The 15,145-nt window shown below is 40.2% G+C and overlaps 1 protein-coding gene across 17 annotated transcripts in view; it reads right to left on the bottom strand.

Moving 5' to 3' along the window:
* Positions 1–15,145, bottom strand: part of PTPN13 (protein tyrosine phosphatase non-receptor type 13) — a 184,377-nt gene that overhangs the window by 80,861 nt on the left and 88,371 nt on the right. For all 17 annotated transcript variants that reach the window (XM_043545414.1, XM_037896821.2, XM_043545416.1 and 14 more), the window contains one exon: positions 12,160–12,723. In XM_043545414.1, coding sequence (XP_043401349.1) covers positions 12,160–12,723 — 564 coding nt within the window. The remainder of the gene's footprint in view (positions 1–12,159; positions 12,724–15,145) is intronic.

The following is a 15,145-nucleotide window of genomic DNA, read 5'->3' as shown; positions in this document are numbered from 1 at the left end:
TCAAGACAAAATCATGAATTCTTTTTACTCGGGCAAAATTCCCATTGACTTCAATAGACCACATTTGGATTTAACTTGGGAGTGGAATGAGAGTTTTGCCTGAATAAGTAAAAAAAACAGAGTTTCCCAACTCTCACAATATTCAAGCCTCACCTCCTGGCATCATCTGATTGATTATGTGGGAATCTTAGCTTTCATTTTTAAAATGAAAGCAAGTTTCCAAGGACTGTACTCCACAGACCACTCAGACTAGAAAGTCTTAACACCATGTCTCTCCTAAAGGCTCAAAACCAGAAACAAATAGAAAGAACCCAAAGTTTATTATTTTTGAAAATATCATGATTTTGGGGGTTCCGACTTGTGAGTTTTGAATGCCTGTAGTTCAAAATGTTGAAATATTGAACAGGGATTTCTGGATTAAGCCCACTCTGCAGTAATATTCACATGTTACACAAATTATTACACTACCCATTATATTGTTTCTTGTATAAACTAATGCAATATTGTAATGTTGAGATTTCAGTGTTGTAACTAGGGTGGAGTCTCCTAATAACCATAATGTCTCAATCATTTAACATCTTAGTAGATCCACCTTGAATTAAAATGTCTTATAAACAGAACTGGTGAGCTGTTAATTAAACTGTAAATTACAATGAGGAGCAGCCACAATCTAGCAGTGAACAAAGTATTATGGCTCGCAAGCCAGTGCACATGGTTTGCACTTTTTCAAGCTGCCTGTCAAAATCAGGAAAGCACAACCTTACAGCAAAGCACTTAACACTAACAGGACACACCACGTACCCAAGGCAAGATATGCAAGCCCAGACAAGTAACATACAGAAAGGCTCATCCCAGCCAACTGCACAACAGAAATCAAAGACCCACATTTAGCCTGGAATTTTGTCATCCTAAACACATGACTCAAAGTACAGAGATACAGGTTTTCAAATGCAGTATTACAAAAATTACTGGCTTTACAAAAGATAGAGAGAAGAAGAGGAGGAGGAAGAGAGTGAGAGATGGGGGAGTTAAACAAGTATTGCAGAGGGATTTTTTTTTTTTTTTTTTTAAGGAAGATGGCTAAACCATTTCAAAAGACTATTATTTAATAGGAAAAAACCCAATACTGTGAGTTCTGACCATTTTTCCCTTTAAAGGGACATAGCCAACTTAAATATGGCCCAAATTAAAATGGTATACAAAAACCCAAGCTTTTATAAAGCTTAAGGCCGTTAGAATGGTTTCCATATGTTTTTTTAAAAAATATTTTAATGAAAGCACCCCATTGCAGTGTCTGGAGCCCAAATATTGAAAGTTAAATTGGGCTATAAAGAAAAGCAAGACCAACTTCCCTGGGTTTTCACTGTTCAAATCAACAAAAATGCAAAAAAAAAAAAACCAAAAAACAAACCAAAAAAACCCCCCAAAGAACAAGAAGTGACAAATAAGTCAGATTTTAAAGAGTCATTAAGAAATCCTGTGATTTAAAATTATGGTATTTTTTTCCCTCTGTGAGAAGCCAATTTACAAAGTCTTTGTGGAATTCTTTATGTAAGTGAATGAAACATTATCTCCAACATATAAAATCATTTTATTTTTCCACTCATCAGCCACTAAGATATAATTCTTGAACACTGGTCTAACACAAAAGTTCAACCCTCTCCATATTGGACATACCAATCGTGACAATCCATTTTACCAGCACTAACTTTTTAAAACCATACTTAAGCATGAGGATTACACGTGCAGTTGTGAGATGTCTGAACAGAGCCTTTTTTGCTGTTACACAGAAACAATACATTACATTACTCACTTATAGCACACTCAGATCTCCTGCTAACTAAACCTATGTACAATAGGGCAAGTAACTAAGGTATTGGAAGACAAAATATGTATTTCATTGCCTTTGTAAGATTAGTTCATAAAAGTATCCAACTGTTTAGTCTATGGGTGTTGATATTTTTATGGGGAATCCCCCAGCCAATTCATGACATTTTTATGGGGAACCCCCCAGACAATTCATGAACATTTTTTATTCCAACCCCAGCCACCTTTCTGACCAGCTCCAGATTAGACCAGAGGTCCCCACTGTACAGTCTGTGGCGCTCTGGTGGTCCACAGTGCACTTGCTGAGAGCTGTCTGGACACATGGGGCTTCTTCTCCTTGTTTCAAGCTGCTACAACACATTAAAAGACATCTTAAAGAGAGATTTAAAATGTTCCTAACATCACTCTTCCATTTCCTGTAGTTGCTCCAGGGACGTTATGCAAACACAGACTGGATAAATCACGTGGGTCTTCAGGATCAGAAATGGAATGACATTAGTTTCTGAGATAGTTATATTGAAACTCTGTATTGAACTGTGTAATTCAAGAATACCAGATTAAGGCTATTACAATGGACAGTGTAACTACTTTGCACATTTTGAAAGAAAACAGAAACACAAAGGTATATAAACCGGGGATGGGCCCAGAAACAAAACCTGAGATCCAACCTCTCTCTTCTTCATTATCTGAATGGGAATCTGAATTTTGCAGCTCACACCAACCTGTAAAACACATCTTTAAAAATTAGCAACGATGCAAGTACTATTTCTCATTAATATCCTCACTGCGCATGTGAATGATTGACATACATGACAAAACCCTTGCTTCAACTTTCACATTGTGTGTTTCAACTTCTGCATCACCCCCATTCCAACACTGCACCTAAAACTGCAACTCTCAAGGGCAACCTAGTAAAAAGATTGTTATGTGATGAGTCTATTTCATTAACAAGGTGAGGTTCTCGCTCCTGCATGAAAACATTTCAGTTGCACAACTCATCAGCTCAGACATTTATTCAGCCATGTAAGAGGACTGTAGCATTAATGCTGCAGTCTCACTGAATACTTAGCCTGGATTCTTGTTTTCATTGCAAATGCCAAACATTCAAAAGCTTAGCGAGAGTAATAAGAGCAAAATATCTTGATATTAGGTACAAATGAGCAACTAGTAATTCTGGTGTGAAATAGGTTCACTTAAGTACTCCTTATTTACTTATCCACATTAAAGGAAACCAGTTTTATCCAATTCTCCTCCCAACAGTGAGGAGTAGAGCCAGAGGAATGTGGATTGGTGCTTTGGCTTTTTGGAGGCAGAGTGCTGCTCCAACTGAGCTACTATTCTCTTACTACAGAAGCAGAGCACAGAAGAAGCAAGCCCACCTGAATGCAGTATTGCTAATTGCAAATAATAAACAAATTTGAGTTGGGCCACAAAAATAATGAGACTGGCTTAAAAATCACGAGATTTAAGCTCACGAAAGCTTATGCTCAAATAAATTGGTTAGTCTCTAAGGTGCCACAAGTCCTCCTTTTCTTTTTGCGAATACAGACTAACACGGCTGTTACTCTGAAACCTTAAAAAATCTGGATTCTTCTCATTTGCCTTCTGGGTTTTGAGCCTTTATGGGTCATGTTCTTCCAGCTCTTCTCTACAGTCAGGATGGTTAGAAACTTTCATGTTATAAAAAGTAAGCGATGCTATCACATCACTCCAAAAGCTGGGGCTTTAAGAAAAAAATCCTGTGTCACAAGACTTGCAATAAAATTGTGAGAGCTGGCAGTAGTCCGTGTGAAAGCAGCCTGAGAGAGATTCCAACACCATGGAAAATATCAGAGGGGCCGCGGAAGTGGTTTACTAGTTAATGGGTGAAAGCCTTAGGTATCATAAAATGTTTTGTTTTACTGTGGTAAATTGAAAGGGGGAAATAGTGGTGGAGCCAGGGGACAGACTGAAAATAAGGGAAAGGTGTAATGCAAGAGGGCAGAATGAATGGCAGAGTAAGAGGGGCAGGGGCAAGGACAGAGAAGAGAACTGAGGAACACAGTAAGAGGAGGAAGAGACAGAGACCAGACTCCTAGCTATACAACATGTTGTCAGTCACACCTAGTGGTTGTTTCAAGAAGACACTGAAAAGCACAAAGGGAGGGCCAGATCAACTGGGATAAAGGTAGAAAAACTGAAAATAAAAGAGAGAGGGAAGAACTGAAGATGGCTGTTGGGATTCTTTAGCATTCAAATGCTTCCAGATTGCACATTTAACAAAAACATCCATGGGATGTTTTCTTAACCTTCCTGGCCTCTTCACACCTGGATTCAGCAAGATCAACTTCTGCCATTCATAATGACAGGTTTCAGAGTAACAGCCGTGTTAGTCTGTATTCGCAAAAAGAAAAGGAGTACTTGTGGCTCCTTAGAGACTAACCAATTTATTTGAACATAAGCTTTCGTGAGCTACAGCTCACTTCATCGGATGCATCCGATGAAGTGAGCTGTAGCTCACGAAAGCTTATGCTCAAATAAATTGGTTAGTCTCTAAGGTGCCGCAAGTACTCCTTTTCTTTCTGCCATTCAGGATCCCTCCCCTGTGTCTTCCCTGCTTCCCCATTGCATTCACAGCATGCTACAACACCAGTGCTTATCTATACTTCCCTACTTTTGTGCCACAAGATCCCTTCAGTGCATAAGCAAGCAGATTCCTGGCACCCCCTCTGCATCCCATTTAAAACATGAGCTTAGTACTCCAGAATTTCGAAGACCACCATGTCAATACTGCTGAGAAAGACATGCATATTAATCACAGCAATAAAGCAGTTTAATTTTTATCATGTTTACCCTTGAAAATGGTAATTAAACACAGCAAAAAGTCATAAACACATAAAAGGATGGGGGAGGGTACAAATAGACTAACACGGAAACATCACCAAACTGCAGCATGCTATACTGCCAGACCCAATCAGGGGCAGGCCTGGGATCTAAAAACCGGTCAGCTTTACAGCTTTGTGTCTTTCAGAAGATACCATCAGTTTCATAGTTAAGAAGGTAGAGAAAGTGAGGGGTGGGGAGGAATGAACAATGCTAACCATGCTCTTTGAACAGCAAGCAGTGCTTGCAAAATGTACAGGCTAAATGACATTTCCCACTCTGTATGACGACGCTTGCCTGCAGGTGCCAAGCAACTGCCGCCAAGTTTCCAGAGAACAACAAAACTAATTATTCGCTTTGGAAAGACAAATTTACTGCTTAGCTGCATAATGTATTATAACTTCACAACTGGAAATCCCATGACTGCTCTGAGATCACAAAAAGAAAGATACAAACTGTAACACACTAAAAGATGTCCCAACACTTGAGAAACAGCAGACATACATGGACAATGAATATGGACATTGCAAACATCTCCTTTCCATCTCCTCACTGTCTGCCAGCCTCTGTGCTGTTGAGGGGAAGGAGAATATCAAGCTGGAGCAGAGGGAAACAATCCCATAGTTGGGACCCTCCTTCCAGATGATGTCACGGAATCCTTGCACACTGAGGATACCTCTCCAGGGGAGAGGAGAGGACCCCTTTTATTAGGAAGAGACGGGTAACAGCAATGGGGGATATGATAACTAGAAATACAGGGTCTGTAACAACTGGGAGAACCACATGGTGAAATGCCTACTAGGGGCAAATGTTGCGGACCTCTTGAGACATGTAGACAGACTTACGCACAGTGATGTGGTTGTGGTTCATGTAGGCACCAATGATATAGGGAAAGTTAGGGAAAGATCCTGGAGGCCAAATTTAGGCGGCTAGGTAAGAGATTGAAGTCCAGGACCCCTAAGGTAGCATTCTCTGAAATGCTTCCAGTTCCACACGCAGGGCCAGTTAGACAGACAGAGAGCTGTAGGGTCTCAGTGAATAGATGAGATGATGGTTTACAGAGGAAGGATTTAGGTTTATCAGGAACTGGGGACCCTTTGGGAAAGGAGAAGCCTATACAAGAAGGATGCGTTCCACCTAAACCAAAATGGAGCCAGATTGCTGGAATGTAAAATTGAAAAGAGGCTCAAATTACGTGTATATGCCAAATTAAAAAAACAAAAAAGCAGTAGGAGGACCAAAAAAATGCCACCATGGCTAAATAACAAGTACAAGAGGTGGTTAGAGACAAAAAGACATCTTGTAAAAACTGGAAGTCAAATACTACTGAGGAAAATAGAAAGGACCATAAACTCTAAAGGAATAACGGTCTCAAGTTGCAGTGGGGGGAGGTTTAGGTTGGATATTAGGAAAAACTTTTTCACTAGGAGGGTGGTGAAACACTGGAATGCGTTACCTAGGGAGGTGGTGGAATCTCCTTCCTTAGATATTTTTAAGGTCAGGCTTGACAAAGCCCTGGCTGGGATGATTTAGTTGGGGATCGGTCCTGCTTTGAGCAGGGGGTTGGACTAGATGACCTCTTGAGGTCCCTTCCAACCCTGATATTCTATGATTCTAGCAAGTCAAGTGTAAAAGTATAATTTGGCAGGGCCAAAAAGAATCTGAAGAGCAACAGCAAAAGACAAAAAATAAATAGCAATTTTTTTTTTTTAAGTACATCAGAAGCAGGAAACCTGCCAAACAATCACTGGGCCACTGGATAACTGAGGTGCTAAAGAAGGACTCAACGAAGACAAGGCTGTTGCAGAGAAGCTAACTGAATTCTCTGCATTGGGCTTCACTGCAGACGATGTGAAGGAGATTCCCACACCGGAGCCATTCCTTTTAGATGACAAATCTGAGGAACTGTCCCAGATTGAGGTGTCAAGAGAGGTAGTTTTTGGAACAAACCAATTAATTAAACAGCATAAGTCACCAGGACCACATGGTATTTATCCAAGTGTTCTGAATGAACTCGGATATGAAACTGCAGAACTACTACTTGTGGTATGTAACCTATCGCTTAAATCAGCCACTGTAACAGATGGCCTGTGGATAGCTAATGTTACACCAATTTTTTAAAAGGGCTCCAGTGGCAATGCTGGCAATTACAGGCTGGTGAGCCTAATTTCAGCAAATTAGTTGAAACTTCAGCAAACAACAACTATCAGACAAACAGATGAAGAGGATATGTTGGGGGTAGAGTCAAAATGGCTTTTTAAAAGGGAAATCATGTCTCACCAATCTATGAAAATTCTTTGAGGGGGTCAATAAACATGTGGATAAGGGTGATCCAGTGGATATATATTTGAACTTTCAGAAAGCCTTTGACAAGGTCCCTCATCAAAAGCTCTTAAGCAAATAGGCAATGATGGGATAAGATGGAAGGTCCTCTTATGGACCAGTAACTGGTTAAAAGACAGGAGACAAAGCGTGGGAATAAATGGTTAATTTTCACAATGGAGAGAGATAACTAGTGGGGTTTCCTAAGGGTCCATACGGGACAAATGCTTTCAATATATTCGTAAATGATCTGAAAAAAGGGGTAAACAGCGAGTTGGCAAAGTTTGCAGACAATACAAGACTACTCAAGATAGTTAAGTCTAAAGCTGACTGTGAAGAGTTACAAAAGGAATCTCACAAAACTGGGTGACTGGGTATCAAAATGGCAGATGAAATTCTATATTGATAAAGGCAAAGTAATGCACATTGGAAAAATAATTCCAACTTTACATACAAAATGATGGGGTCTAAATTATCTGTCACCACTCAAGAAAGATCATGGAATCATTGTGACTAGGTCTCTGTAAACATCTCCTCAATGTGCAGTGGCAGTCAAAAACGTGAACAGAATGTTAGGAGCCACTAGGAAACGGATAGATAATAAGCCAGAAAACATCGTAATGCCACTATACAAATCCATGGTACACCCACACCTTGAATACGGTGTGTTTTCAGTGTTCATAATTGGATCATGCATACTTGAATTCAGAGAAGATTCCCCCACCATCTTCCAGCTAAGCACCTTGACAATCAACAACTACCTAAATTTTCATTAGAATAGAGAAATTAAATGACCTTATATCTGAGCTGAACACAATACTGCAAGTTAATGAACTAAGCACCTAGCATGAGTTATCCTTAACAAGTTTATGAAGTTAAACTTGAAACATTCCGTTTCAAAACCCAACTGCGTATTTTAATATAATGCAGCTTATGTGGTTTGCAGCTTTTTGCAAGCTGCTGTATTACAGTGCTGCTATAATTAAGGTCATGTCAGCCTTTCAACTATAAGCCCTATTTTTCAGGAGTTTGTAATTTGGTTGTCAAATGGGTTCTGAGTGAAAACTTTGAACACCAGATCCTATGAGTGGGAACATTAAAAAAAAACAAAAAAAAACCCCACATTCAACCCTTTAAGTTACATGAACAACACTAAAGTTTGTCAGCTTAACTCAAAATAAGATAGATTTAAAAGTAAGATGTGGCTTTTTGTCTTCTTAAAGTTCCTTTGTGATGCAAAAAGAAAGTTATATTCAGCACAGTTTAGTTTGCACTAAGATCTAATGCTTTTTTGTAATTTGAAAAAAACAAAAAAGCAGAGATTTATTGACCTGTATATGTAGTAACGGGGATGGACTAAGGACAGCTGGGACCTTGAGTAAACAACATTTCAAATCCCCCCCCAAAACAGGTCTTGCAAATAGACACTTCTTTCCAGCCAGGACAGTACTATAGTTCTAGCTCTTGGCCAGCATCAAGGACCTGTTCCGTCATGCTAAATACCCTCATTATTGAGATACCCTTTCCTCCCCATAACCTCTTCCTCTAGAGGCGGAACATCATCATTTTCCAGCAGCCCCTTCCCTCAGGTCACTCTGGGTCAGGTGTGAAGATGTGATGATCTGATCTGGGGAGGAGAGAGGACACTGCACTCCTTTTCTCATGCTTTCTTCTTTCCGAGCAATTCCTTCCTAAGCGGAGATCAGCCTCCTACCTGTCAGCTGTGTGATGTTCCGTGGGAAAGAGTCAGACAGCCTCCTATGAGGTGCTGACCTAAGCCATTGCTATCTGCTTCCAAAGGATGGATAACAGATTCTACCTGAGCTTCCTAGGGGAATCAGTAACTTCACCTATGCACCTCCTCTGAACTACCTCAAAATGCTGCGCCTGCTTTTAGGTTCATGTATCCATTCCAAGTGCACTCCAAAATATTACCACCATATTTGGAAGATGTAAACCATCTGCCTAGCAAAGAGAGATTTTAAAAGTGGTTGACAGTGGTAGTATACTACATAACCTACTTGCATGTGATTACGTTCACCTCTTCAACAGAGTAAGCAAGTAAAAGACACAAATCCAGCACTCACTCTCTCCAACCCCTAAACTCTTGTCATACATTTTAAGGGTCTAACCCAGGGGTGGCCAACCTGTGGCTCCGGAGCCGCATGCGGCTCTTCATAGGTTAATATGCGGCTCCTTGCATAGGCCCTGACTCCGGGACTGGAGCTATAGATGCTAACTGTGGGGTGCTCACTGCTCAACCCCTGCTCTGCCCCAGGTCCTGCCCCCACTCCACCCCTTCCCCCGAGCCTGCCATGCCCTTGCTTCCCCACCCCCTGCCCACCAGAGTCTCCTGTGCACCATGTAACAGCTGATCACGGTGAGTGGGAGGTGTAGGGAGGGAGCGGGAGGCATTGATTGGTGGAGCTGCCACCTGGCAGGAGGTGCTGCAGGTTGGAGTAGGGGGAGCTGATGGGGAGGGGAGGGGGGCTGCTGACGTATTACTGTGGCTCTTTGGCAATGTACATTGATAAATTCTGGCTCCTTCTCAGGCTCAGGTTGGCCACCCCTGGTCTAACGTATTTTAACAAGAGGCAAGATACTGTATGATATAGTAAGAAACGTGGAGAGAAAAAGAGGAACGGAGGAAATGAAAAGAGGTAGACATAGTTCATATTTTATGAAATGTTTGCTTCATACAAAATAAGTCAGAGAGAAGTGTGTAACATTCAACAGACTTCTCGTGCAAGTTATAAACACAGATGAAGTGTGCCTCTAAAAACCCTTCACACTCCAACTTGATAAAAAATATTCCTCACAGAAAACCAATGAAGAGTAGGTTTTATTGAGAATTCATATTTAAAACAAGATTTTAGTCCAGTCATTTGTGAATAACGGACACACACAAAAAACAGAACAGTTTAAAAAAAATGAAAAGCCATATTTTTGAAGACTTGTCTCTCAAAATGGCTTCTCTAAAAATTCCGCAACACCCAAAAGCAAAGCTCTCCTTTGGCCAAGGACTACATGTGATAAATCAATGCATAATGATGTTTATTTCACAATTCTTTTTAAGGAGAATGTAAAACGTACATGTCACAAGTCAGGTCTTTGCTGGAAACTGGCTTACAACCTGTTCTATCAAATAGCTATTGCGAATTCATAATGATGGTAAATGAGTCATTAAGTATTGTCTACACCCTCTCAAAGCAAATTTGCCATTCAACAGCACTGACTAGGAAGCCAGAGCATCTGTTATCCCTAACTGCACTTTCACCCTTTCATTACAGGAATCTAGTAGTTTCATACATTGGAATCATCTCAAAAGCTTTCAGGGCACGGACCTACAAGATTTTCTTCAGAATCGCTAAACTGTCTGAATGGGAATGATAAATTCTTGCTCATCAGTTGGATTGTCTGTCTTTGGTTTTGCTGTTGTGCAAGATTAACATGCACAAAGCAGAGAGCTCTTAAAGGGTGGGACAATTTATTATTTTCTTTACAGGGAGTGGCCTGCTCTTTGGTTTCATAAACTGCATATGTTCAAATATTGATAGTTAAATTAATTCATATATTAGTCAGATTAGTGTAGTCTGGCTTTAAAAGTTTTCAAATAATATTGCCAGGGATACTGACATTTCAAAATTAAGGAAGTGAGGGTGTTTAAAGAAAAAAAAAAAAGCCCTTTGTTTCAACATGACAAACCCTGAAAAAATAATGTAACTATATGGCACAGCTCAGAAAGTACTGATGCTTTTTATTTTATTTACTATATTTTTTGCACTTTTCAAGACAGAAATAAGAGATGATACAGTCTCCTTAAATTAAGATCCTTAAATGACAAAAGCCTTCACTTACTACCTTAGCGTATGCATTTCTAGTGGGACAGAGTCTAATTCCAGGTACACAGTGGTTATCTCCAGGTATCTATCTTCACCCACTTTCATTCTATTGCTTTAAAAATGTAGCATTTATCAAAGATGGTAACTTGATAGGACGAGCAGGGCATTTCAAGCTTCCCCACCCCATCCCGAACATGCTTCACCACTGACAGGCAAGAACCACCTCCGATAGTAAGATGGTAGTTTGATCTCTACGCCTTTCAATCCTAAATCTCCATTGAGATGGCCAAAAGAGGTGCCGATAAGCAATTTTTGTGATTTAAGCCACACTTCAGAAAGGTGGCTGACCATCTTGTCTAAATGGGGATGCGTTCCTGAAATAGTGCCTTAGACATGCCCACTAGAGCCTGGACTGAAACAGCCATTTCACATAGGCAGTCTTACAGCAGGCAGACCACAATGACTTTTCAACACTACAGACCCTCACATTCTGATTCAAACCAGTAACCTAGCAGTGAAATCTTTGTGTCTATCTAGCTCTGAATGTCAAATAAATATAGCTATTCTGTCTTGTGCATTAGGTGATTTTACAAGCTATTCAGCAAAGCATGCTGCCTATTCAAGGTCAGAATTTGTCCCTTAGTATTACTATTTGTCCCTTACTTACACAACTAAACCCATGAAAACACGAGCAAGTTTTTAAAACAAAATATTGCAGCCACACCCATGGGGTTTTACATGCAGATGATTTGATGAATGTCTACAGAGCTGATAAAAGAAAATGTTTTTCATATAAATGCTCAGTTAGCCCATGGGTCTCACTGCCACTCAATACCATTGAGCCAACCTCTTAGCAAGATTCAAAAAAGGTTAACAAGATAATTCGAAGTTATTAATACACAACCAACGAAGAAGGTTGGAAGAGATATAATCCCTTCTGCTTCAGGGCATAAACCAACTCTCATTATTGGGAGTTAGGAAGAAGCTTTCTCTGGAGGAGAGTTACTCCATAATTGTCTACTACAGGGCTTTCTGCAATTTCATTTGAAGCATCTATTGTGGGCTAATGTCAAACAGGATACCAGCCTAAATGGGCAACTGGTCCGATCCAGTATAGCAATAGCTCTGTCCCTACCTCCGCACTGGCAGCAGCCATTCTAATGCTTTGTCGTTTACTTAAAAACCGAAGAAAAGCAAAATCTCACCTCCTCCAAGAGGTGCTATGGAGATATTAACTTAACCAAACGGAAGAAGCCTCTGCATAAAGTAACCCCCTCACCAACAAAATGTAGAAAACCACGTTCACCTTCTACGTTCATGGCTTCCCTCAGAGCCTGCAATTTCTTCTGTCTCTCTCTGATTCGGTCAAAGGCACAGGATATTGCTGCAGAGGTGGATGACTCTGGCACCGGGCGCACCTGCTCCAGTTTTTGAGGGCCAAAGACATCCAGTGCTATGCTTCCATCAGAATACCTTGATTCCTTGTTCCTAGTGGTAGTTGAAGTCCGTACTGTAACTGTCTCATAGTGATTGTTGTGTCTGTGAGACTCTGCAGAATGGTCTGTCTCAGTTGCTTTGTTAGTTGTACACAGCAAGTCTGTGGAGGAAGCCCAAACCTTCTGTTTGGGAGCACTGTCTGCTCCAACGTTACTTTTTCCCCCCAAGTCATCCGTTCTACACCGATAAGGACCGCAAGCATCTTCACGTCCAGAGTAGTAATCTGAGGATATGCTTTGGAAAAAGTCTTCCTCGCCTTGTGCTCCTCTGATGGACAGGAATCCCATAGATTTACTGAGCCCTTTGTTCAGCATGGCCTGTTGAGAGAATTGAGCCTTGTGTACTTCTGATGCATCACCCATTAAACTTTGTCCTGGAATGAAAAGAATCCATCATGTATGTACTGTCAGTTCAGTCACTGGAGTGCAACAAAAGTTATTGACTTTGTAAGGTATACACTATTTTAAAATGCAGCTTTTGGTTTATCATGCAAATGCTGGAAAAAATACTTTAAAGGATTCCTCACTGAATAACCCAAAACAATGCTTATGTTATCAGATACTTTCCAACATTCATTTTCTTTGTTTCTGAAATATGTGAATTCCTGGCCTAGTGGAGTTGGGTAACTAATAACATTTGAAAACATACAGAGTGAAATAAATATTTTAACAGTTTTCTCCCATCACCAAGTGGTCTTTTGAAAATAATCTGAAGCACTCCTGAAAATATTAGAGCTATAGTTTACATAATTCCCCAACATGCTCTAAAGGCATCATCCACATTTTTATTGCTTTATGACAAGTCTAGGTTTGTTCTACTGATTACCTGGATACACTACAGTATTGGCTGCAATAGGAGATGACTATGTAACTTGGAATTTAAAAAATCCTGGATCTTACAGTAATTACTCTTTTTGGATGATAGACTCTTGAGTTAACTTTCTGAACTTAAGATAGGCACTCTGACAGAGTTTTCAATAACACAGTAATTGTATGAGCTTTTCTACTTTACATTAAGGTAGCATTTCAGGCAAGTAGGCTATTTTGAAATTACTTACAAATAATACTATCAAAGGAGATATTTCTTCTACAAATGTACGTGGAAAAATGCTAAACTTTACTTAACCTCAATATCACCCCACTAGCCATGAAAACTGTCAGTGTAAGTAGAGGTTTTAGTCATGAAACTTTCTGAAAACTATGGGCCCAATTTCACAAACAGCTACTACTAGGAGAAGTACCTACAACCATAAGTAACCACACCAAAATCCTTGGGACTATTCACCAATGCAAGCATTTTGTTAAATAACACAAGGCCTGATCCTACAAACTACATATTTATGTATTTAAGGCCATGGCTACACTAGAGAGTTTACAGTGGTGCACTTGCAGAAGCTTCTCCCACCAACACAGTGCTGTCCACATCAGTGCTTTTGATTTATTCACCCCCGTGAGGGACATAAGTTATGCCAACTTAAGCTGTAGTGTAGACAAAGTCTAAGGATGAAATGACACTTGCTTAAAACTACTGTGTAAAGATTTAAAAATTACTAATATTCAAGAGGTAGAACTACTAGTTACTAATATTCAAGAGGATAAGACGATATCCAACTACTGTTACTCCTCTGTTCTATACACCTTGATACAGAAACATTTGAAAACTTTCAGTACAAAGTTATGGAAATTTGCACAAAAAAAACCTACCATGTATTCCTAACATAGAGTAGTTTAGTCCCATGTATATTACAACTCCAGAAATATACTGCTAAAAACTACAAGGATGGTGTCTACCTGAGGTGTACGCACGTTATACATGTCAATTTTCACCCCATGATAGCATCCCTGCTGGGAAAAAACGGATTGAAAACAGTCTCTGGCATGTAGCCAAGTCAATCCTTCTGCCAACCCAGCTAGAGATATAGTAGTGCACGTTGTCTCTCAGAGCGAACTTTTAACAATATCCCAGATGAGATATTAGCCTATATTTCTTCCCTCTGAGTCAGCCTTGAAGTCCTCTTCACAAAAGAAAACAATCCTAGAGCTCAAAGTAATTTGCTGCACTGAACCTTCTATTGTGAAAGACAGTTCTGTAATCTGAACTGCTGCCCTTTGTTACAGAGTTGATCAACCCCCATCAAGAGCCACACTTGTGCATTAGGCTCCTGCTGAGCTGCCAGTGAGTCTATTACTTTTTATTGTATTTTATCTAGTGCTCTAAGAGTTTCTACAAACACTTTGAAAGCTCACTGATTTGCACCCCTAAGCTTTGACTGTCTACTCTTCTCTGGTTACCATTTTGGCCTGAATAAGACCTGGCATGATAAAATAAGCATTTCTTATCCTTGCAAAGTCATAACATTTTAGTGTTCTGAGCTTCAGAAGAGACTAAATGTCTTCAAGGCAGCACAGAAGCTGCTGTGTGTTCCAACTCATTCAAAATACTAAAATGCAAGGCTTTGTCAAAGGGATAAAAACATTCCAAAACTGATTGTTACACAACCAAGTCAACATTCCAAAATTAGGGTTAAAGCCCTAAGCCTCAATTAAAAAAATAAAATAACCCATGGCTGGCCACCATCTTACCTAGGGCATCTGTTGATGATCGGTGCCACTGATTACCAGAAGGCCCCTGCCTAGCTCAAATGTTCAATGGCTGGCTGTCAGCCAGTTTGCACATAAACGGCCTTCAAATGGCCATAGGCCACAATGCCACCACAAGTGAGTCTGCTGCTGCCAATGGCCCCCTCTCCCCACCGCGCATTGTCTGTAAATGTGGTTTAGGAAAGGGTGTAAATA

The sequence above is a fragment of the Chelonia mydas genome, chromosome 4 (genome assembly GCF_015237465.2).
Source record: "Chelonia mydas isolate rCheMyd1 chromosome 4, rCheMyd1.pri.v2, whole genome shotgun sequence".
NCBI classification, from domain to species: Eukaryota; Metazoa; Chordata; order Testudines; family Cheloniidae; genus Chelonia; species Chelonia mydas.
This window is presented reverse-complemented; position numbering and strand designations above follow the sequence as displayed.